This window comes from Periplaneta americana, chromosome 8, assembly GCF_040183065.1.
Source record: "Periplaneta americana isolate PAMFEO1 chromosome 8, P.americana_PAMFEO1_priV1, whole genome shotgun sequence".
Lineage (NCBI taxonomy): Eukaryota > Metazoa > Arthropoda > Insecta > Blattodea > Blattidae > Periplaneta > Periplaneta americana.
Genome location: NC_091124.1, coordinates 163,627,769 through 163,652,751, shown reverse-complemented (window position 1 = coordinate 163,652,751; position 24,983 = coordinate 163,627,769). Strand labels below are relative to the sequence as shown.

General features: G+C 35.2%; 1 protein-coding gene across 28 annotated transcripts in view; it reads left to right on the top strand.

Annotated features, from left to right (window-relative positions):
* cac (calcium voltage-gated channel subunit cacophony) overlaps window positions 1-24,983 on the top strand; it is a 1,051,854-nt gene that overhangs the window by 647,838 nt on the left and 379,033 nt on the right. For all 28 annotated transcript variants that reach the window (XM_069834011.1, XM_069834005.1, XM_069834017.1 and 25 more), the window contains 3 exons: window positions 17,840-18,044; window positions 19,483-19,695; window positions 24,543-24,652. In XM_069834011.1, coding sequence (XP_069690112.1) covers window positions 17,840-18,044; window positions 19,483-19,695; window positions 24,543-24,652 — 528 coding nt within the window. The remainder of the gene's footprint in view (window positions 1-17,839; window positions 18,045-19,482; window positions 19,696-24,542; window positions 24,653-24,983) is intronic.

Genomic DNA, 24,983 nt, shown 5'->3' with positions numbered 1-24,983 from the left:
ATGATTCCTGAATATGTCACTGGTGGAAACTATATATGTCTTACTACAAATTAAGTGTTTTTATTTACATTAAATCTAGAAATAGATGAGTGAAATACACAAAAATAGACTTTGTATTGTACCTCTGATGTACGAAAGTTGTATCAAGAGTCATAATTCCTCGCTTTTTTGTGGAGATTTAAAATCGTGTAAAAGGAAAATGTGTATATCAAATTATTTCTAAAAAAAATTCCTTATTTTTTTTTTTATAATCTCTAGCTCGATCAACACATTTTGTCAGTGCTCTATCAATTTTAACATGCCTGTGCGATAGAAGTCCCTTCAGTGATATGCAGCCTATGACGTATGGTTCTTCCACATCTTTCTCATCTTGAATTGTTGCCCTCTCAGACTTTCCTTGACGAAACCAATAAGGTGAAAGCCTGATAGTGCCAAATCTGGGCTGTAGTGGGATTTAAGAATCTTCCAGCTGTTTCTTTCAATGCATTGCATGATGGAACATGCTGTATGTTGTTATGCAGTGTCATATTAGAAAAAGGCTTTTCTGCCATGTCATTTGTCACACAGCACTCAATAAAAGAGACTTTTCCTGATACTGATCTGCATTAGTAGTTTGTTTGCGAGCCAAAATGTCAATCATTACAACATTTTCAGCATTCCAAAACACAGTGTCCATAGCTTTGGAAGCTATTTGGAAGTTTCTTCTTCATTGGCAGTTATGGATGACACCATGCTTTGGCATTTGCTTTCGAGATCAAAATGATGAAACCGACTTTATTCGCCTGTCACTATGCTTAAGAGAAAGTTATCACCCTGTTCACTGTAGTGCTGTATAAATTAATTGATGGCATATGTTTTGACGCTGCTATTTTTGTTCCTCTGAAAGAAAACAAGGTACCCATTATACACCAATTTGTCTGTAGCACAGTTCCTCCAACAGAATTTGGATGACATTATGATGTACGCTAAGCTTTGTAGCCATTTCTCGAACCTGTGCATGACGATTCACCTTGATAAGGGTATCAAGTCAGTTTTTGTCGTCTTCCATCAAGGTTGTTGATAGACAGCCAGAGTAGGGTTGATCAGCTTTAAAATTCCGTACTCATCTTCAAACATTAACGAAACTCAAACAAAATGCTTCATAAACTTTCTTTAATTATCTGTGAATTTCCCAAGGCGAAATGTTCTCTTTCGCTATAAATTCTATGACAGCATGTTGTCGAAATGAACCACAATAGTCTGCCACCTTTCAGCTATTATTGTGGGACCGTTAGTTTAAATGGTTCACAAATAGATGTCTTATTCAGTACAATAATATGTTTAATTCAAAAAGAGATCATGATTTTCGATACAACCCTCGTATTAATTATAAACACATCTATACATTTGTATTATATACCTTAGACTTACATTTAAGGGGACACTCAACTATATTTTGGAACTTTTTTCCTATTTAACCAATCTTTTTCAAATTTGGAGAAAAAGTTTAATATACACATGGAAAGTAACATGCAAAATCTCAGCTCATTAGATCCAATACTTTTCAAAATAAAAAATATTTCAATTTTTAATCAATCATTAATTGAAATATCACTTTTAATTATAATTTTTTGGCTTTGTGCATTTGATTGTGACTTCTCAATGAATAGGGGAAGAATTCTGCGTATTGATTTAGTTCTGTCACGTAAATTAGTGTAGAAATTTAATTTTTCACTTCTATGACACTTTTTCTCCAATTTTTAAGTTTAGTGTCCCCTTAACTTCAAATAATTTACAGGAAGAACATGTGAAATGGGTTCAATTTCTTATTTATTCTCACCTCTTACAGGAGTGAAAATTAATTTGTTCATTATTTAAGCATCCATGTTAAAGCGATTCATCCTCACTTCTTGGACATCTCTCACTTTTTAGTACGGTATATTAAAAACTTTTTTTCCTTTTTCTTTTTTCTTTCCTTATTTAATTTTCTCTCTTCTGTTTCTTCCTCCTATTCTCTCTTTCATTTCTTTTCTTCTCTTCCCTTCTTTCTTTCTTTCTTTCTTTCTTTCTTTCTTTTTCTTAATATGAATGTGAAATATGTGTAATGCTAATATTCTGATGGAAAAAGGAACGGAAAAAAAAATAACTGAAAAGAAAAAGAGAATAGATGTAAGTTTTTCGAAGTTAAACCCAATGACTAAAGGAAGTTATTTTTTATTATGCAAATTTATAATTTAATTTATCATAACAAATAATACACTGAAAATACAGGGAAACCTGTGATAATAGAAAAAAACAATGAAATAGATGAAAAGGAAAAAATGAGTCCTGCAGAATTGGCATTTTGAATGAGGATACTAAGACATGGATGGGTCTATTGTTCTTCATCACATTCAGGCGAGGAATGGGATAGTTTGATAAACTTGAGAAATGCTCTATGTTCTTCCTGTAAAACACGTGAAGATTTGTGCATAATTATTGTAAAGTTACTTAAAGCGTGTAATATGTTCAGGAATTTTCGTCTGTACCAGGTATTATTCTTAGACTGCTGAAAAAGTGACTTTGACAGATTCTAAGAGGGTAGGGACAAAAAATTATTAGAACTTGATCTGTCTGTCCCCTTAGAGTGTTCTGATAAAGTTTCCTGACATGTAGTTCTGCTGCATTCCAACAGAATTGAAACACATTTTTCTGTCATCCCGGTGAGAGTACACAAAGCAAGCTGTTGTCTTAGTAATTTGAAGATTTTTCATAGGACCAATTGAGGGGTTTGGGGTAAAACCAGGCAGCTCCAATTTTTTTTCATTTTTGAGTTATTTATGCACAGAGGGCAAAAAAATACGCTCTATCGTTTGGTCGAAGAACCAGATAGTTCCAAGAATTACATTCACAGTTATAATGCATTTTGGACCTGCCTCTTCTGTACATGCTTATTGTTTGGCGGTAAGTTTTTCTTCATTATCTCGCAAAGTACTGAATTGGAACTGCCTGGTTTTTCTCCTGAACCCCTCAATTTTAAGTATAATATCCATGTATAGTGTAATCTAGTTCATATAAGTGTGTCTTAGAATTAATAACAGTATTGTATAGCAGTTTATTTAATTAATGTGATACACCAGGACTGCGTTTTTAGTTTTGTATTGTTAATAATGTAATTGGTGTCTATTGTGGAAGTGAGAAAAAGGTTGCATTTAGTTTAGAGAAGAAACTTGTCAAAAGAGGCTGTACTATACTTGTTTTTTCTAAAGATGGGACACGACATTAAAGCTGCGGTCGGAATAACAACTGAATACCACATAGCGTGATAAGTCCATTGCTATGGTAACAATGGTTGAGTTGCCAAATTTACAATTCCCACGTGGTAATTGCTCAATAGCTCTCATGGCGTCATTTGTTATGTACACGATGTCAACCATTAATATGTTTCATGTTTCATTTGCAGTCAATTTTTGCATTCTTTTAAAACTTCACGCCAATTATCATTAACATCAGCTGGTAGCTCCCATGAGTTGATCATGTGGTCGTCCAAATTGGCAACGTAAGGTGTGGTTCCAAGTATGGCTGTTTAACTGTCATGTCCCATCTTCCGAAAAAAACAGGTATACATATTTACATATAAATTTTGAAGACGAAGAAAAAGAAGAAGAAGAGGAAGAAGAAATTGTCAACCATTTATTCCAATTTCAAAAGTAGTGAGTAGTGGAGAGGATTGCAACAGATCTCAAAATTAGATTTATGTTTTTAAAAGATGGGAAGAGTCCTCAAAATATTAATGAATTCATAATGACGCTTATAATTTTAGGTAATTTAATGCTGAAGTCCAAACAAACGAATCTGGAGGTTTCCAAAAGGAAGCCTGATATATTTACGATAATTATGCAAGGAAAATATTTCTCAGTCGAATAAAGTTATCAACAAAACAGAGATCTGTCAGAGTCGCTTTCTTTGCGATCATATATAGAAATTCATATTACTGTATGATGTGGTGCGTGGTGTCTTGTATTTCATTGCTCACAGGCAACTTGTGGTAAGTATGAAAACAATACAGTTACGTTGTTACATGTTGAAGTATTTCTCACTCTTCTTTATTTGAATTAGGGTTCTATGGTCTTATTACAAGTAGTTATTATTTGACATTTTGTTCAAAATTAATTGCACTTTCATAAATATTAGAGAACAAAAGTAGGTTTTCTGCAAGTTAATTGCTGCTTCTTTACTGTTGGGGATACTAACTTGTCATTGTTAATATGTATGTTGTGATCTGCAAGAAAATGTATTTATTTAATTTGTCAGTATTTACATTTGTTAGAGTGATACATGCTTCAGAAAAAATTATAAAGTGTTCAATCACATTTCGTCATGTCCACATTGCTCTAGAGAATAGGTACTTTAAAAAAAAATGCATAAAATTTTAACTTTTCATTTTTAATTGCACCACATTAACCATAAAGAAGTCATTACTTATTTTTTATTCATATACTTTTTACTGTGCACCTTATTCGTAAAACACAGATTTTCATTTCTAGTAACATAAATTAAAAAGGATATTAATTTTCAAGCTTTTATTTCTTTCATCTTCTTCCATTTATGTTTATAATATTGGGATAATATAATGAAAGTCTCAATTAAAATCAAACACACACTCACAGATTATATATATAAAAAACAAACACGTCAAAAAAAATTTGGAACCAAACATACTGGAAGAGCCTTTTCATATTCCAATATTAATTGAGTTTGAATAAGGAAACCCCGTGACTACTTTAACCATAAATGTAATAAAATACTAAACAAATATTACATTTAACTTTTTTATTGAGGCATAAATAGACAAAAGACAAACATAGTACTGTAAGGAGAATAAACTGTCAGTTCAGTTACATGCAATTGGCAATATGGACATTTAAAAGGAACTGTTTTAGTAATGCGTCATGCTTTCTCTGGTTCTGACAAGTGCCTGGTTGCATCTTGGCATGCTCTCAATCAGGTTGTCAAGGCATTGGACAATTCCATTCCTAAAATGCAGCCTCTCTGAGCTTGTGGAGGGTTTGAATAGATGGTTGATGATGGTGAATGGCATTCCTTAGCTGGGTCCAAGCATGCTCTATGGGATTCATATCCAGTGAGTAAGCATATGGGTTACTCCAGCAGCCCAAATTCGTTCATTTACGTATCTTCCTCGTCAGTGGCGGCTCGTAATAAAATATTATATGTGTTCACAATTTTGTGTTCCAAAATCGAAGAGAATTTGAAATCGTATGTTTAGCCTAATATAAAATGTCATGATTCCAATGTTTCACTATCGAAAAAACCGTATATAAATTCAAAAGAACATATAAAATAATAATAATAATAATAATAATGAAACCCAGTCTTTTTATTTCCAATTTTTCCTGGTAAGCCAGTTTACCCAGTTCTTTACTGTTCCAAATTACTTGAACAGAGTTCATTGTTTACGTTTGTTAAAAATGAATACATACCACAATGCCGTTATTTACAAAAGTGTGTGTTCAGTAATATATTTTGGTTCACAACACACTGATATACTATAGCCTATACCAGTACTGTAATCTCATTCGCATAGATTGATTACTATAAATACATGCCAGTAAATATCATTCTTAAATATTATACACTACCATACAGATACTTAAATTCATATCACCACTACATTCAGCCAGCTTGTGTTTGAAAGCCAAACTATGCTATTATGCTAACGCTGATGTATAGTAATTCATAAACTTCACTCTCGTAGCAGCACTGTACACACATCCACATAAAGTAAACGTTACGACAGTGACATGCTGACACCTACAGGCTAGGATACAGACTTTTAAATTTCTTCCTCGAGATATAGCACGTGAACGATAGCATCGATGCACCTGACATCTGTAGGATAGATTCACTGTTCACTTAACGCTTTGTGCTCTTGACGAGTCATAAGTGGCCAAAGAAAGACGGATGTTGCCAAGTTTACATAAGAAGTTTATGCAAGATGCGGGAAGTTTAAAATACTCGAATCTGATATTATACATTCCCACTAAGTCAATACGGTATTAAATGATAAAACTAGTCTTGCATTAATGGGAACAAGATATGTTCACGTGCTCTTCTGCTCTTATTGACGCACCGCCACTGTTCCTCGTTGTGGCCAGGCATTGTCATCTTGAAAGATAAAATCTTCACCATAATGTTCCCTACAAGGGATGACAAGACTTTGGACAATTGCTCTCCAATGTTTCACTGCAGTCATATTGCCTATCATGAGTACTAGGTGTGTTCCTAAGCCATGCATTATGCCCAAAACATGATACTTCCACCTCCCTGCCTATAGTATTCTGTGTGATGGTGGGCGCAGGCTACAAAATCAGGTACTCTCCAGATTCGAACTCTTCCTGAATAAAGTCTTAGACAAATCCTTGTGTCACCTTTGAATTGCATAGAACCCCACTTTTCTTGCTCCCATCTCTGATGCTCTCTTGCCCATCGAAAACGAGCCTGCGACGATGTCGGTTGAGTGGAGGTATACACCATGGACGCTTTGCACACATGTTAATCCCATGAAGACGATTTCTAGTGCTTCCCAGTGGTCCGAAGGAAAGCACTTCGTAGCTCTGATGCATTGGTTTTTGGCTACCTACGAACTAGACCCCTCAATACCTGTCTTCAACTTGAGTGGTTTCCTTCGGACGACCTTCTCAGGGCATATCTGCTACTCCATTTGTGTCCAGATAACGCTTCCAGGTCTTTCCAACAGCATTATGGCTAACGCCAACACGCAGAGCACTCTGCCTGTGTTAGCCCTTCTTCACATAAGGTGATAATGCTCACACCATCATTTACTACTATGTGTTCAGGCATACTGACCTTGTTGTCAGATTCCCTTCAATATCCTTTATTTTAAGGGAAAACTGTTTAATATCGTGTACAGATAGAACTAGATTATTCAATATTATACATAATCCTGTTTGTTATTAGAGGAGAAAAATTCGCTCCAACGCCGGGCATCGAACCCGGGTCCTTTGAAGGATTGAACTTCGGTGTAGCTCAGTGATTAGAGCGCTTGGTACATCAGTGTAGCTCAGTGGTTAGAGCACTTGGTACGTAGAACCAAGGACCTGGGTTCAATCCCTGGCGGCGGAGCGAATTTTTCTCCTCTAATAACAATTGTTACCGTAACAGATAAATTCTGTAGGACCAAATATTTAATCTTTACGTAAATAGTTTGTTTACTAAACTCCGTAACCATAGCAACATGATTAACTAAAGTGGAGTGGAAAGATATTTATACAATCAGTGGGATAACATAGATTTCTTTTAAGGGAAGAAAATATATAAAACTCTGTTGGTTCCAAATGTTTTTTGATGATATAAAACTTTACCTGTCTCATATATATTCCCTGTGTCACAGAACAACCCATATACACACACTGCTTGTATGAGATGTTTTATGACACAGGGCATATCTCTGAGATAGGTGAAGTTATTAATCTAGAAATGTACACATTATGATAGGCATTAAAAAATTCTTATTCTCTCATATTACTGTAAGAGGATCAGCCAGATTGTATCCCTGACAAAATAAATCAAGCGATTTGAAAGTTTGTTTTAACATTAAATGGCTTCTTTGTATATAATAGTAAATTTATATGCCAAATATATATATAAAAATTATATTAATAAGCCTAATAATAATAATAATAATAATAATAATAATAATAATAATAATAATCATAATCACAGTCATAATAAAACAACATACACTGTAAATCGAAATTGTACTTCTGAGTGAAAATGAAAATAGGCTATATTATGAGTGTAAAGTCAGATGAACAATACACAGTCCGTACTACAGTTTGTTTTATGATACCGGTATATGAGAACAAAACTCCCAGCAATAAACCAGGCATTGCTAAACACTACCTAAAAAAATGCCTTTTTTTCCATAGATATTGCCCACTTGATAGCATTAACAAAACAGGAACTGAAAAGATATCGAAATGCATTCCTCAGTTGAACATGAAATATATGTTCGACCAGGGTCATTCAAACGTTCTTAGACATAACAGAACATTTATTTAGCAGCGAATTAAATAATAAATATATATCATTACCCCAAATTAAGTTTATTATTGAAAATAATAGTCTGCCATATTTCTGCCACTATTTCAGTTTGACGACAGTAATATTATTTTTTAACTTGGAGGCTAGAAACACTTGTTTTCGTAATGCGGTATTACTCATAAAAATAACTGAAAATCCGTCCACGCAAAAAATGAGTCATCATCAAAAATAAATTGTTTGTAATTGGAAGGTGCAATATCTGAGCTTATAAACTGGATGCAATAAAACCTCATTGTCTTCCGATTCTTGATAGATAAGGTCAATATCTATGGTCTGCACCAATGAGCTGCTGCTACTACTACTACTACTACTACTACTACTACTACTACTTCACTAATACCATGTGGTGTCCATACCTGTGGAATAACAGTTAGCGCATTTGGCTGCGAAACCAGGTGGCCGGGTTCAATTCCCGGTTGGGGCAAGTTACCTGGTTGAGGTTTTTTCCAGGGTTTTCCCTCAACCCAATATGAGCGAATGCTGGGTAACTTTCAGTGCTGGATCCCGTACTCATTTCACCGGGATTATCACCTCCATCTCATTCGGATGCTAAATAACCTGAGATGTTGATACAGTGTCGTAAAATAACCTACTAAAATAAAAAAGAAACTATGTGGTGATTATACTCCTGTGCACTGCGATCTGTAAAAAGAAACACGAACTTCTGCTCTTACAAAGGAACTGCTAAACCTCTCCTGACACTGCGCTCATTGGTTTGCACATTTGATAGTATTGAATCCGTTTTTATTCAAGTATCTGGTATTGACACATTCCTGACGTCATATCCGACTTTAGTTTGTGCGTATGTAGCAAGAGTCGTATTGTAAGCACTGTTAGTCCAAAGCTATGAACTAATGGATAGTCTGTCTGACCGTGAAAAGAGCAGGCCTCAGTTAAAATCGTGGTTGGGATTTCTTCCAAGGTTTTCCCTCAACCACTTGAAGCAGAATTGCTGAGTAACTTTCGACGTTGAACCTTGAACTCATTTCGTCTTCATTAGTATCATTTAATTTATCATCTTCAATAGTTACAGGTTGATCAGGAGACATGGCGGTTATGATTCCGGGATTCACCTACAGGTGGCATCTGTCTGAGGGAGCTGCACATATTCCACAGAAGCTGTAGGGGCTTCAATTACCGGACTGCATTAGACAGGGGGAGTGTAGCTCCCTCGGATAGATGTACCTTTATGTGTCGCATAATTGATTGTGGTATGTCCCTCTGCTTAAGGATACAGCAGATTCATGCACGTGGATTTTGAACAGATGCCTTCGATCTAAAGAGGCTGCAGAGGAACATCACAGGGAGGCAGAAGGGTGTTCCTGCTCACGCATACTCTGTCAGACCTGGATGCTGTAGCTGAATCGATAAGATGGCACAAAGCAGTGACTCACATGCATGTTGAGTAGTCCTAAGAACTTCAAAATCATAAGCCTGAGACTGCGGTGCTTGCCTATGGGTCCTCCTCTTCCAAAAAAAAAAAACACAGTTGGACTGAATGCACTCTTTGTTCCTATTTTGCAGCGTGTTGCGTGTTTGTTTATAACATCATGCACAAAAAAAAGAAGACTGCTACGTTATTGTGTCCATAACAGTATTCATAAACTGTTGTCGAAAATGGCCAGAAAGTCATTTAAATATGTGCTCCTGCATATGTGACTTGTATGTCTTAAAAATGCAGGTAGTAAGCTATTGATGATATGAATGAGAAGAGTTCGGCTGCCACCGTGGCTCATGTCCTGGCATAGCTCAGTTGGAAAGAGCGCTCAGCTTGCAGAGCAGTATATATATACAGTATGGCTACTTACAGTCATTGTATTCAATGAGGATGGTGAGACTTCATATATGACTATATCATCATCATCATCAATAACTTCAAGGTTTACGCCAATGGCCTGTTACACCTCCACAATTTTATATATGTATATATTACTTGTTCAGAAAAAATGGGAGTATAAGGATACAGTACATCAGTTATTCATAGATTTCAAAAAGGCGTATGACTCGGTTAAGAGAGAAGTTTTATATAATATTCTTATTGAATTTGGTATTCCCAAGAAACTAGTTCGATTAATTAAAATGTGTCTTAGTGAAACTTACAGCAGAGTCCGTATAGGCCAGTTTCTATCTGATGCTTTTCCAATTCACTGTGGGCTAAAGCAGGGAGATGCACTAACACCTTTACGTTTTTACTTCGCTCTAGAATATGCCATTAGGAAAGTTCAGGATAACACAGAGGGTTTGGAATTGAACGGCGGATGACGTGAATATGTTAGGAGAAAATCCACAAACGATTAGGGAAAACGCGGAAATTGTACTTGAAGCAAGTAAAGTGATAGGGTTGGAAGTAAATCCCGAAAAGACTAAGTATATGATTATGTCTCCTGACCAGAATATTGTACGAAATGGAACTATAAAAATTGGAGATTTATCCTTCGAAGAGGTGGAAAAATTCAAGTATCTTGGAGCAACAGTAACAAATATAAATGACACTCGGGAGGAAATTAAATGCAGAATAAATATGGGAAATGCCTGTTATTATTTGGTTGAGAAGCTTTTGTCCTCTAGTCTGCTGTCAAAAAACCTGAAAGTTAGAATTTATAAAACAGTTATATTACTGGTTGTTCTGTATGGCTGTGAAACTTGGACTCTCACTTTGAGAGAGGAACAGAGATTAAGGGTGTTTGAGAAAAAGGTTCTTAGGAAAATATTTGGGCTAAAAGGGATGAAGTTACAGGAGAATGGAGAAAATTACACAATGCAGAGCTGCACGCATTGTATTCTTCACCTGACATAATTAGGAACATTAAATCCAGACGTTTGAGATGGGCAGGTCATGTAGCACGTATGGGCGAATCCAGAAATGCATATAGAGTGGAAGGCTGGAGGGAAAAAGACCTTTGGGGAGGCCGAGACGTAGATGGGAGGATAATATTAAAATGGATTTGAGGGAGGTGGGATATGATGGTAGATACTGGATTAATCTTGCACAGGATAGGGACCAATGGTGGGCTTATGTGAGGGCGGCAATGAACGTCCGAGTTCCTTAAAAGCCAGTAAGTAAGTATATTACTTGTTCATATTTTATGATACCAGTACCAACCTGTTGAAACTGCAGCCATATGAAGTTTATTTCTCAGTCACTTGATCATAACTAAATAACATAAAACTGTGTGGATTTTCTTTATTAAAACACATCACTTAACCCAAAAATATACTAATTTTCGGTTCGAATATTCACTGAACGATCTTTGTTTTGTTTGAAGCCCTTAGGCAGGATTTCCGTCACACATGCCAGTGTTGTTGTAGAAAGACACCTCCATAATAAACCAGTCTCGTCTGCGTTATATATTTGTTTCGCACTAACATTACTTTCAGACACAATTTTCTGAAACTGATTAATAGACTGATCCGTGAACACTTCGTTCACACTCCTTTGTCCATCAGACATGTCTAGTTTTCAGATTCTATGTCTCTCTTTGAATCTGTCAAGTCACTCAATGAAAAATCCACACTCATCTTGCAGTTCCATTTTCTGGTGCAATTTCTTGGTGTTTTCTTGTAGCATCGGCCCAGAAATACACATTCCCTCAGATCTTTTAATTGCAAACCATTCGTATAGGACACAATCAAATTCTTCACAGTGGGACTGATGTACAGTTTTTCGATTTTCCTCAACTTTCGTAGATTCAGTGTTACTTATGAATTGTCGGAGTTGACTGCCTTGTTTCTTTATATCATATAAAGTTGAACTTCCAATTTTATATTCGTTCATTAATTTGGATCTACTAACTCGTCTCTCCATTTTCTCGAGTAATTCAAGCTTTTTCTTTAGTGTGAGGATCTTCCTCTTGCGCTTAGTGATAGTAGCCATGATGCTATCTATCACATGAATAAAAGCTTTACATGCTGTAGGAACAGAGAATTTCATACGTTCCTATTTAGGCTCATCCAACACCCCTCGAAACAGGCGAGTTCAAGTAGTAAATTTAAAGATAGCGTCTCTGTGCATTGTTTGCATGGTCTAAGCAGCAACTTACCGATGCTGCCCGATCTACTCCAGGCACATAATGGGGTTTTCTGTCTATATTTTCACGTGTGAACAATGTAAAAAGTAAACACAATATGCGGCATGTGTGATCCACGAAAACCACTCAAATCTTCGTCTTACTCTTCCCTTTTGCATGAATGACTTTTTTTTTTGGTCTCCCAAAAGTGCCGTTGTTTTAGTATACGGGGTGCTGGATACAAGGGATTTTACTGTAATTACCGATTCTAAGGTCATTACCATTCTTAACTCTATTTTAGACATTTAACATTATAAAATGCATTTCTATAAGCTGTATGTTAGGCCTACATAAATATTTTCAGTATTTGCAATATTTGCAGTGTAATTAAAACTGTTCAGACATAGGAAAGCATGAAGCATTGCTGACATTACCCATATTTAACAGATATTTGGCAGCCTGAAGTAATTTTGTATTACTTTCTTCAGTTTTTTAAACAATTTCTTTAAATAGTGCGAACACACATAACATTATAAAAGTAAATCTCTGCATATAGGCCTAACAGAACCCCTATTGAAAATAATTATATTGCGGAGAAAAAAATAGATAATCCTGAAAGTACGGAAAACTTATTTTAAAGTAAAAATACGTAAGAATACGGGAAAAAAGTACTGTCTGACAGCACACACATACGTTCTGTAATTACCGAACACTGGTTCCTATATTATGAAAGTTGTTCATAATGATCTTCTCTATCATTTATAAAAGTTTATAACAAAGTCACAGAAAGCCTAGAACAGCCCTGAGCATAACAGGAAAGGAGATGATCCTGCCCATGTCCTTTTTGCTCACTCTGCTTTAGAAACAAACACACAATCAGACAGTGTGCATCTGTGGTGGACTTTAGGCGACCAGCAAAAGCTGAAAGCTATGATGACTACATTTTACAATCCATTACTCAACAATGCTTGCCTACCTGTGTACTCGTATCGGTCTGGAATCTAACTCTCTCAGCTGGGAAAGGTGGAGTAGAGAGTTAAGGGGTAGTCTGCAGTAATTCAATCGAGTTAATAACCCCCAGACCTGGCCTAGAATGAATGTGGCAGGTAATCATTTAACCCCTGAATTCTGAATGAAGAAACTCTTTAAGGAAATGTTTGAATAATAGTAATAATAATAATAATAATATACTGCAATATTATAATTGTGGTATATCCTTATTTAAGGAGGAATGAATTTCGCTAACAGTACCGTAACTTAAGAGATTGCAAAGGAATAATGTTATGTTAAACAAAAAAATTAATTTACACCTGAAACTATAAAAATAAAATTACATGGAAATGTAAATGAAACAAAAAGATTACATTAAATTTTATGCCTGGATAGCGTTGTAACCATTAAATCGAGAAAAATTCGTTCCGGCACCAGGAATCGAACCCGGGACCTCTCAGCTCTGCTCGCTGAGGGCTCTTTCCAACTGAGCTATGCCGGGACACGATCCACGGTGCTGGTCGAACTCCTCTCATTGTTGAGGATGGCGAGACCTCATATAATGAATATTTGATGGATAGGGTTGCTATGAAAACTCAAAAGCACGAGCAGAGATAGATCTGTACATTTACAACAATATACTCAACAAGCAAATTAGCTGGCTGATCCTGTTTTATAAGTGAGTAAAGTTAGATTTTATCCGTGAGTGAATCTGAGGCAAAGTCGAAGGTGATAATTTATATGAGCACGTAGAATCTGTTTACTCTCGTGTGCTATACAATATTTTATACATTACCGATATCCAGACTGCAGTCTAGGGTCTTCGATTCGCGAGACTGAAGTTTGGAATGCACGGAGTATATGTGACATCATGATCCATGGGATGGCACTGTGATTGTACAATTGGTTTATTAAGAAATTACATTATACCGCCTTTCTCTTTCTGCTTGGTGTGCTTCCTTGCAATCACCATACGTAGTTGAGATCCTGTGTGTAAACAAGTGTATTTTATTTCTTATCATTTATTTATTTGATTATTTATACATGCATATTTGTGTAAGCTATGTATTGTGGGTCCCTATCACCATGGCATGGCGCATTCTCAGGTTGCGGAGGGCTATCAATCCATCACTGTAAAAAGCAACTTGTTACGAAACCATACAATAAGCCTCGGAATGGGACTGATTCTCTGGCACGACCGCAGCAAAGGAGTAAGGTTATGAGATTTGATACTTGGAACGTAACATCATTATAGAACACGAGGGGTAACATTAGTAGCAAAAGAACTAGCTAGATATAGAATAGACTTCGTGGGAGTACAAGAGGTTAGATTAGATGGGAATGGCATATCACAAATAGGAGATTAGTTGTTGTATTATGGGGAAGGAAACAATAATCATCAATTGAGGACAGGATTCTTTGTTCATAAAAGAATAAAATCAGCAATAAAAAAGGTTGAATTTATCAATGACAGGTTATCGTATTTAATACTTAAGAGTACAATATCATAGTTTTAAATGCTCTCACACCTACAGAAGAGGAAGACGACCATATAAAGGATAGCTTCTATCAGAAATTGGAACACACTTTTGATCAGTTACCTAGATATCACATGAAAATTTTATTGGGGGATTTCAATGCTAAAGTAGGATGGAAGGATATTTTTAAACTGATTATTGAAAAAAAAAAAAAAAAAAAAAGAGCCTACACATAACTAGCAATGACAGTGGAGTTAGGTTGGTCAACTTTGCCACATCAAAAAATTAATTGTCAAAAGTACAACATTCCCCCATAAGGGTATACATAAATATACGTGGACTTCTCCAGATGGATTCACACACAACCAAATAGATCACATTTGATAGATAAACGGAGACATACTAGTATAGAAGACATTCGAACTTTCAGGGGTGCAGATTGTAATTCTGACGATTATTTGGTAATTGGAGAATTAAGAGAAAGACTATCCATAGCTAAGTGAGTAGAGCAACAAGTTAAAATTAGTAGATTCAATATTCTGAATTTAAAGGACGAGGAAACTAAGCAACATTATCAGGTCTTAATTTCAAATAGGTTTGCTGCTTTAGCAACTTCGAAGTTGAGGAAGAGTTAGATGTTAATAGCATGAAGGAAAATATACGAGATAATATCAAAATAGCAGCTGAGCAGAGCATAGGTTATTATGAAATTAAGAAAAAGAAACCGTGGTTTAATGAAGATTGTTCCATGGTAGTAGAAGGAAACAGGCAAAATTGAAATCCTTACAGGATCCAGTTGAGGCGAATAGAGATAATTATTTCAATGAAAGATGGGAAGCAAGTCGTACACTTAGGAATGAAAAGAGAGAATACTTGAAGGAAAAACTGAATGAGGTAGAAACAAATAGTAAGAATAAAAACATTCGAGATTTATATAAGGGTATAAAGGAATTTAAGAACGGATATCAGGCAAGGATAAATGTAGTCAAGGAGGAGGATGGTGACTTGTTTGCAGACTCTCAATCAATCCTGAACAGATGGAAAAACTATTTTGAACTACTAAATGTACATGGACCAAATATAAATGATTGGGACGAAATTCAAATACAAACTGCTGAGCTATTTATACCTGAACCCACACTTTCTGAAGTCGAAATTGTGACAGAAAATCTGAAAAATTACAAGTCTCCAGGTATCAACCAAATTCCAGCAGAATTAATACAAAAGGGTGGAAGCGCATTATCTAGCAAAATCTATAAGTATTGGTATTTGGGAAAAGGAAATTATACAGAACAATGGAAGGAGTCCATAATTGTACCTATTTTTAAGAAGGGGAACAAGACTAACTGTAGTAACTTTTGAGGAATATCACTTTTGTTGACGTTGTACAAAATTTTGTCCAATATTTTTTTTGAGAAGATAAACTCCATATGTAGATGAAATTATTGGGGAGTTTTAGGCTAATAGATCGACTATTGATCAGATTTTTTGTATTCAACATATATTGGAGAAAAAATGGAAGTATAAGAGTACAGTACATCAGTTTTCATAAATTAAAAAAAAAAAAAAAAACATGTGACTTGGTTAAGAAAGAAGTTTTATATAATATTCTTATTAAATTTGCTATTCCCAAGAAACTAGTTGGATTAATTAAAATGTGTCTCAGTGAAACTTACAGCAGAGTCCGTTTAGGCCAATTATTATGTGATGCTTTTCCAATTCACTGCAGGCTAAAGAAAGGAGATGTACTATCACCTTTGCTTTTTAACTTCGCTCTAGAGTATGCCTTTAGGAAAGTTCAGAATAACATAGAGAGTTTGGAATTGAATGGATTATATCAACTTCTTGTCTATGCGGATGACGTGAATATGTTAGGAGAAAATTCATAAATGATTAGGGAGAAAATTCTGCTCATTCACATTTCCATTCACTATTTTGCGAACTAGTACCATTTTAGGGAAATATTTATCCACAGCAGTGAATTAACACTTTTTATATCATTCACTCCTTGACAACCAACATACTGTATAACCGACAATAAAATTCACACATTCACTCATTTATCACTTCTTCATAACCAGCACATTTCCAAGAATAGACCTACAATTTAAAATTAAAATTCTCATATATATTCTGGTTTATACCAGTATATATGAAGTATTGTATAGCATATTAAACAGATTTTATGCACTTGTGGAAATTATCACCCTTGGCTTTATCTCAGGCTCTGAACTTTCAATTCGCGGATAAAATGTAATTTAATTCTCTTATACTATAAATTACTATAATAGATCTAACTAAAGTATAAAAACTCCACTACTTTATTTACGTTACTGAGATTTCCATACACACAATGTGCATGTAATAAACATTTTTATTTACCTTTCCTATCTTAAGTGGTAGCATAAATTTATTTACTTAAATATCACAAAGATTGTAACTCTAATGGCGTTTCTTTCTTAAAGCCTTTCTTCTAATTAGTTTAATTGCTTGCCACATGTTTGGAGTTCTTGCTATGACGTCTGTTATCATGTATAAAATTATTTGAAAATACCATTAGTATTCTTTTTTATTCTATTTTCTTGCCTGATATGATCTTAATGATCGTTTAATCAATTTTTTTTGCATTCTGTCACATAAGAAAGAAGAAGTTCATAATTCAATTGCCCGCATTATTAACTTACTCAAATGTTCCAGTTTTCAATGCCTTATATTTAAAAGGAACCTTGTCTCAGTGAATTTTTCACTCGTGTTAACACTTAATGAATATTAATGAATTAACTTTATTTCCATTCTTAAATAAACTTATAATAAATGCCTTGAGAATTGGTTATATATTTAAAGAGTAAATATAAAAAAATAAAATAAATATACTGATACACACATGGACATGCTCACTCTTAATATTTCATCAGAAAATGTTATTTTATAAACAATCCTGAAGAGAAATTGGACTTGCTCTCCTTATCCAAAGTGCTAAATAATTAAAGCCTGTTACGACATACATAGGCCTGTATGAGTTCTATCATGGAAGTATTTTAAATGAAGTTAAGTTTAGATGTAAAACCCGAATTCGATCACAAGTGGACATCCCCTTGTTTTCTGACAGTGTTATCTCATGACAAAGATTCAGATAAATCGAAGATAGATATGAAACTCTTAATTTTTCCTCGAGCTCGAGTACTTAAAAATTAACGCACAAAAATGTGTACCACTCTGTTTCATATGTACAGGACTGCATGCATATGTGATACATTGCAGGTACTGGGCATCATTGCGCAACCTGGTGATATCACTGCTGAACTCAATGCGTTCAATCATCTCCCTCCTGTTCCTGCTCTTCCTGTTCATTCTCATCTTCGCCCTGCTCGGTATGCAGCTCTTTGGCGGTCAGTTCAATTTCGAGGAGGGGACGCCGCCCACGAACTTCAACACATTCCCCATAGCACTCCTCACAGTCTTCCAAGTAAGTTGTTACATTGTGTCTGGCAAACTTATAGATTAAAGGAAGATTATTTAGTCAGGTATATGTGAAAACATAGCAAGTCAAAACATATAAAACGTTTGATTATCCACTACTGTAGAAATACTTATTTCTTTTGACAAAACCTAACAAAGAACTGCATAAATTAGTTTAAACTGTTTTTGTTACTTGCCCGTTGTTATAATGTTATAATTACTTTCAATATGTTTCATTAATATTCTTTATTGTAAACTTAAAATTTTTAGATTTATAACAGCAAATTTTAAGTCATTTATGTATATTTAAGACACAGTCATCATCACCAGCATTATCATCATAATCTAGACCAGAACTTGGTCCACTTCGACTTTAACGCGGCTACCCAAAAATCTTTTGAGGGATTTACTTCATGTCCATTTTGGTTTATATTTTGGCATCTACTTTGAAATTGTTTTGTTGTCCACCCTAGTCACATGCTGTAACAAATTGTTTCTGTACTTTGACAGTTTGTATTCTGTGGATTGACTTTGTAGCTTACTATGTCATCACTTATTTTTAGTAAAAGAAATAGAACATTGCAATATTGTGCAAAATTATTGCAGACAGATAAAAAACTAAATCACTTGTACAGAAATTTGGAAGTGGTACAACAAAACCTCTACTGCAAATCTAGTCTTTCAGGTGAAGCTCCCTGTAAAGCAGATTTGAATAATTTCAAGGGAAAAATTGTTCCGGGGCCGGATATCGATCTACATATATTATGCAAATCTAGTCATTCAGGCATAATATATACGTCACTGTGTACATTAACAGAAAACCACAATTCCAAGTCACACAGAGTTTGTGTGCACTCAATGTGGGTCTCTGGCATTTCGTCAGTCCACGCGAGTTGAAATTATTCCAAACCTCTACTGGTAAGATCAATTGTGTGATTCCAAAACTTGCTCAGTCCGTATGGTTTTTATATATATATATATATATATATATATGATTTTGTAGACCTCTATCATTATATTTTAAGCTTCTTTTCTTCCAAAACAACTCCAATCCTTGTTATTGTGCATGTCAATTGAAAACTCGCTCAGTCCGTAGACCAATGGATAAAAAGCTAGCCCAGTGGTTTCATAATAATAATGGACTGAACGCATTTTGGGATCACACTCTTCAATTGGTCATATATAGTTTCAATTCTGAATACTGGTATCACCAGACTAAATTTGGTCTCAGTGCATTATTTATAAGTTAACACAATTTATAAAAGTGTTTTAATTTCTTAGTCTTATCATTTTGATGTGATGCAACACAACCTAAATAGTTAAACCCATAAAGTTGTCCAAGAATCTTGTTATCTAATGTATGTTTACTTCTAATTAATCCTCTCTTAAAGATGTTAACTTTCATGAAGTACAGTACCATATAAAATTTTTGTTTATTTATTTAGATTTTGACTGGGGAGGACTGGAACGAAGTCATGTACTACGGAATCCGGTCGCAAGGTGGAGGTGGTATGATTTATTCTCTCTACTTCATCATCCTGGTGCTCTTTGGTAACTACACCTTGCTCAATGTGTTCTTGGCCATTGCTGTCGATAACCTGGCCAATGCACAAGAGCTCACAGCTGCCGAAGAGGAGCAGGAGGAGGAAGATAAAGAGGTAAGAGCAGATATACCACAAAGGAGAACTGAACTCGTGGATTGGACCTTCAAGTTGGAGTCAGATAATAAGCTGCACAAAGTTTGTTTTATTTTTATTTTATTCGCTGGATTTTCAGGTAAGTGAGAAGGTAATAATGTAGATTGTACCTAAGAGGTGTAGACAAACTGCATTATACCGTCAAGAGAATTGATAAAAACTCTGGAAATATGCAGGCATATAAACAAATATTACTCTCCCAAATGAGGGCGGACGCAACTTGACAGAATATATCCTTTGCATACAAACTGTGCTGTTTACTACAATTCAAGCATGAATGAAGAATGAAGAATATATCTTCTTCTTATGTGCTTCCAGTTAAAGAAACAATGGCACAAACAATTTATAAATCTAAATTTTCCATTCTGATATTCCTGATATTTAATAAAGGTTCCAATCAAATAAAATAATCAGATATTAAATATTAAATATAGAATATAATCTAAATTTAACAGAAGAAATACTGAAATCAGAAGTAAACACTGAAATAATGAAACAATTGTCTTTAGAGACAATTAATATTAGGTACCCTCCACAAAACTGGCTTCATTTATACACCGACGGATCCTTGATCTCCAGAGAACAAGGTGCCGGTGCAGGTGTTACATGCTGTCTCTTCTCACTTTATAGATCTCTTGGGTATGGAACAACAAGTTTTGATGGTGAAATCATTGCAATAAGTGAATGTCTCAGGAATCTTCTATGCCACATCAATAAATTTACGAATGCAGTTATATTGTCAGACTCCAAAGCAGCTGTTCTATCAATCGTCTCTAAACACACACCTTCATCCCAAACAGCAGAAATAACTAAAATGCTCTCTCAATTAATATCACTCAATAAAAGAATTGTATTCCAATGGATACCATCCCATTGTGGAATCCTGGGAAACGAGAATGCAGATGCTTTAGCAAAGAAGGGCAGCACTGCTGCTTACAGACCTGTTACTAAATCTAAGTATTACTCTGTGAAGAGATTTATTAAATCTACATACTTAGATTTCAACAAACAAAATTTGATAACTCAATCCCAAGGGAAAAAATGGAACTCTCTGCATCAAAATCCACAGTTAATTCCCGATTTACCACGAAAATCGTCTGTAGTTGCATTTAGATTGGCAACAGGCCATGATTGTTTGGCCAAACACCTGCATAGAATTGGAATATATTAGTCCCCTAACTGCCCATTGTCCAACTCAAACCAAGAAATGGATTCAGAACACCTCAAAATCTGTGCTTCAGTGGCTGGTCACGATAATACTTTGAAAAATATTGGAGTGCAAGAGGTCAAATGACTTTATTGTCAAACGCCTGGCATTAGAAAACAACAACAACATATTGTGTAGGTCAAGTTGTTTGATGTCTGTAATTAGCCAAATAAGTAGGGCCATGAATACAAAGAGAGAAAATTGTTACAAATGCTGAACCTGTTAACTGCATGTAGTCAATATGTGTTTATCATAGCATAGATGAACAAAAGCTAATTTAATTGAATCTAACGAGTATACTCATATATTTCAAACTTCAGCCTTCAAAAAAAGAGATGTTTATTTAAACTTATAAGTGATAGTAGGAGAAGAGGAATAAATGGCATAAGATTTGCTGATAATATGGTGTTGTTAGCAGAAGAGGAGACGATACTAAGGGATATGCTACTGGAGCTAAATGGCAGCTGTGAATAGTATGGGATGAAGATAAATGCAAACAAGACGAGGACCATGGTTGTCAAAAGAAAAATAAAGAAGGTAAACTTGCGAATACTAAATGAGGCAGTAGAACAAGTGAACAGCTTCAGATACTTGGGGTGTACTATAAGCATTAACGTTAGCTGCTGCCAGGAAGTCAGGAGGAGGATAGCAATGACAAAGGAAGCTTTTAATATAAAAAGGAACATATCTGCGTACCGGTACATCTGGAAAAAGAACTAAGGAAAAGACTAGTGAAGTGCACTGTATGGGGCAGAAACATGGACATTACGACGAAGTGAAGAGAAGTGAATTGAAGCATTTGAAATGTGGATATGGAGAAGAATGGAATGTGTGAAGTGGACAGACAGAATAAGAAATGAAGCTGTGCTGAAAAGAGAGGATAAAGAAAGAATGATGCTGTAACTGATCAGGAGGAGGAAAATGAATTGGTTGGGTCACTGGCTGAAAAGAAACTGCCTACTGAAGGATGCACTGGAAGGAATGGTGAACGGGAGAAGAGTTCGAGGCAGAAGAAGATACCAGATGATAGATGAAATTAAGATATATTGTTCATATGAGGAGACAAAGAGGAAAGCAGAAAATAGGAAAGATTGAAGAAAGCTGGGTTTGCAGTGAAATACCTGCCCTTGAGCAGAATACTAAATGAATAAATGATATTAATTAACAACCCAGAAAATATGTACTATTCAAAACCTCCCGAAAATGATAAAATAATGAAGGTTAAGTAATCTTTTTCCCTTTGTCTGTGAAATGTAACAATTTTCAGTTGCTGATACGCTTTTTTCCTTTAATCTCGAAGCTAGAAGTTTCGAGCTGCTCTTAGGAAGGTACAAATCTCTTACCAGATCATTGAACACACTGTTAACTGTTGAGATTGCTTTGAGTCTTCAAGTTCACCAGTAGGTTGAAAGTCCATGTCTGATGACCATGTTACATAATTTTTCATTCTGGATCTCGAATTGCTTTCACCATCAAGATTTTCAGGTCGGAAAGGAACAGTGGAAGTGGACGAATTCCAAAGTCCAAATTAGTAAGATATTCAAAGCACTTTTATTCTTTCTCGTTATACCTGCAGTGTTGCACAAACGAAAATAGCAATGTCTAGTGTCTTTAGTTTCATGCCACACTATTGGCATACCAAACGCTAATGATTTCCTTTTGCCATAAACAAACTCAGTGCCTTATATTTTGGTACACGAAGAACATATGTAATGGGGAGCCCACTGTTTATCCAAATCACCAAGTGACATGTCAAAGTAAGCATTATATACATATTTGTAAAAGTCCGTTATATTTCTTCTCCGCTTTTATGAAGTATAAATCCCACAACGAATCAGGACTGATGGTGATAGGGCATTTTTCACATGCACATTCAAACTTATTGGAATTCAAAACTCAACTGACTGCAGCCAGACCATTGATAAAACTGAGATATTACTTAGGAATGACCATTTTACAGGAAGAATATTCCAACCTTCTCTTTTTTTACTGAGAAAGTGAAGCGACCTACCAGTAATTAAAGCAAGAGACTGGACTCAGGTCAGTCATCCCTCAACTACCCGCGAAAACAAGTAAAAAACAGGGAACCCAGCAGTGGGAAGGTAATTAAGAGAAAACTGTGAATGATTTTTAATATGTTTAAATCTCTCAGAAAATCTATTTTATTTTTTTTCAAACAAAGAATAATAAAACTGATATTTTCTATAATACCGGTACTAATTTGTGAGAAACTGTAGCCTAATGAAACAAAACTAAGGCTGATTTTAGAGCTTCCATGTGGTAAGGAATCAGAAAATACGAACAGTTTCCATTCAGCAAACATGTTGTATACTAGTGAAGTACAGTGAAACCTCTCCTTACGGACACCCCCAAGATACGGACACACCTCATATATGGACAAATTTTTATGTCCCAATAATATAGAAATATATAACTCTCGTTTATGGATACTCTCAGACACGGACACAGACAGCTGTTTCACAATCCTAAAGCTTGCTTTACCTCCTGACTGCGGACAGAACTTGGATTTCAAGACCTAATGTATTACAAAAATGGAAAATTTAGTTTTGAGAACTGTACAGAAATTCCTTAACATGAAAAAAGACAATAAGGGTCTCGTAGACTACCACTGGCCCATCCGGCTACCCCTTGTTAGCTGGAAGCGGGTGGATAAACAAAGTCATAAAATTTAACCTCTCTGATGAGTCCAAGATTTCCTCGATCATGAAATTGTATTCGACACATGATAGGGTTAGTAGGATTATTCTCTTCACTTCAATCAGTTGTTCTGTTTCGAGAGACATGGCACCTGAACGTAAAGGTTAAGTTGAAAACTGTAAATTACAGTACTGCATAACTGTTGACCTAGAAGAAAATTGCATGGCACAGTACTGTATTTTCCTTTTTTCGGCCCTATCTATTGTAGTTCAAAGTTGCAAAGAATTTACTGTAGTATACTGTATTTAGAATTTAACTATAGTAATACATTTCCTTTAAAGCGTGAAAGGATACATAATGCATATTATAAATTTACTGTTAGATTGGGGAGCCTCCCTCCCAATAAAGGACACCTCCCATATGCGGACAGATTGTTACATCCCTTCGATGTCCGTAAATGAGAGGTTTCACTGTATATGAATACGTATTTCGTTAAAACTGAGCCTTTGAGATAGATTTACTTGCATGATGGTTGAAAAAGACCATTTCACTGTTTATAAACTTAATGACTAACATCCAGAGTCTGACATTGGTATTGTTCAGTTGCTGTTATTATTTATTATATTATTATTGTTCTGTTCTTGGTATTATTATTATTATTATTATTATTATTATTATTATTATTATTATTATTATTATTATTGTCGGCCTGGGTAGCGTAGTCAGTATAGCGCTGGTCTTCTGTGCTCAGGATTGCTGGTTTGATCCCAGTCCAGATCGATGGCATTTAAGTGTGCTTGAATGCGACAGGCTCATGTCAGTAGATTTACTGGCATGTAAAAAAACTCCTGAGGGACAAAATTCTTGCACACTGGGGATGCTGATATAACCTTGGCAGTTGCGAGCGTTAAATACACCATAATTTTTTGTTGTATTATTACAGAAACAACAACAGGAGTTAGTGAAAGAAATGGAAGCTTTACAGCTGATGGGAGGAGGCGACGGTTCACCACCGAAAGTAGAAATTTGTCCTCCCTCTCCCACTAGCAACTTGTAAGTACACAAACAATTATGTATATTATTCTATAGTCTTAATTTTCTTTTCACAGCAATAAAATTAGATGCAGAAGTTACTCATTCTCTTATCCAAAGCAATTTCCAAACATGACCAAAACACATTATTTGAAATCTTTTGAAATGAAATTGTAACCCCTAAGCCCATTGCAGTCTTACATATAATCTGAATTTTATATTACAGCAGATATTAATAGTACAAGTATTTTTTATTCAAACAATTTGTAAGGAAATGAAAGAATAGTAACATTGTGGTAATGGAATTTTGTAATCAATACATACTTGATAAGTTGTTCTACTGAAACTTGAA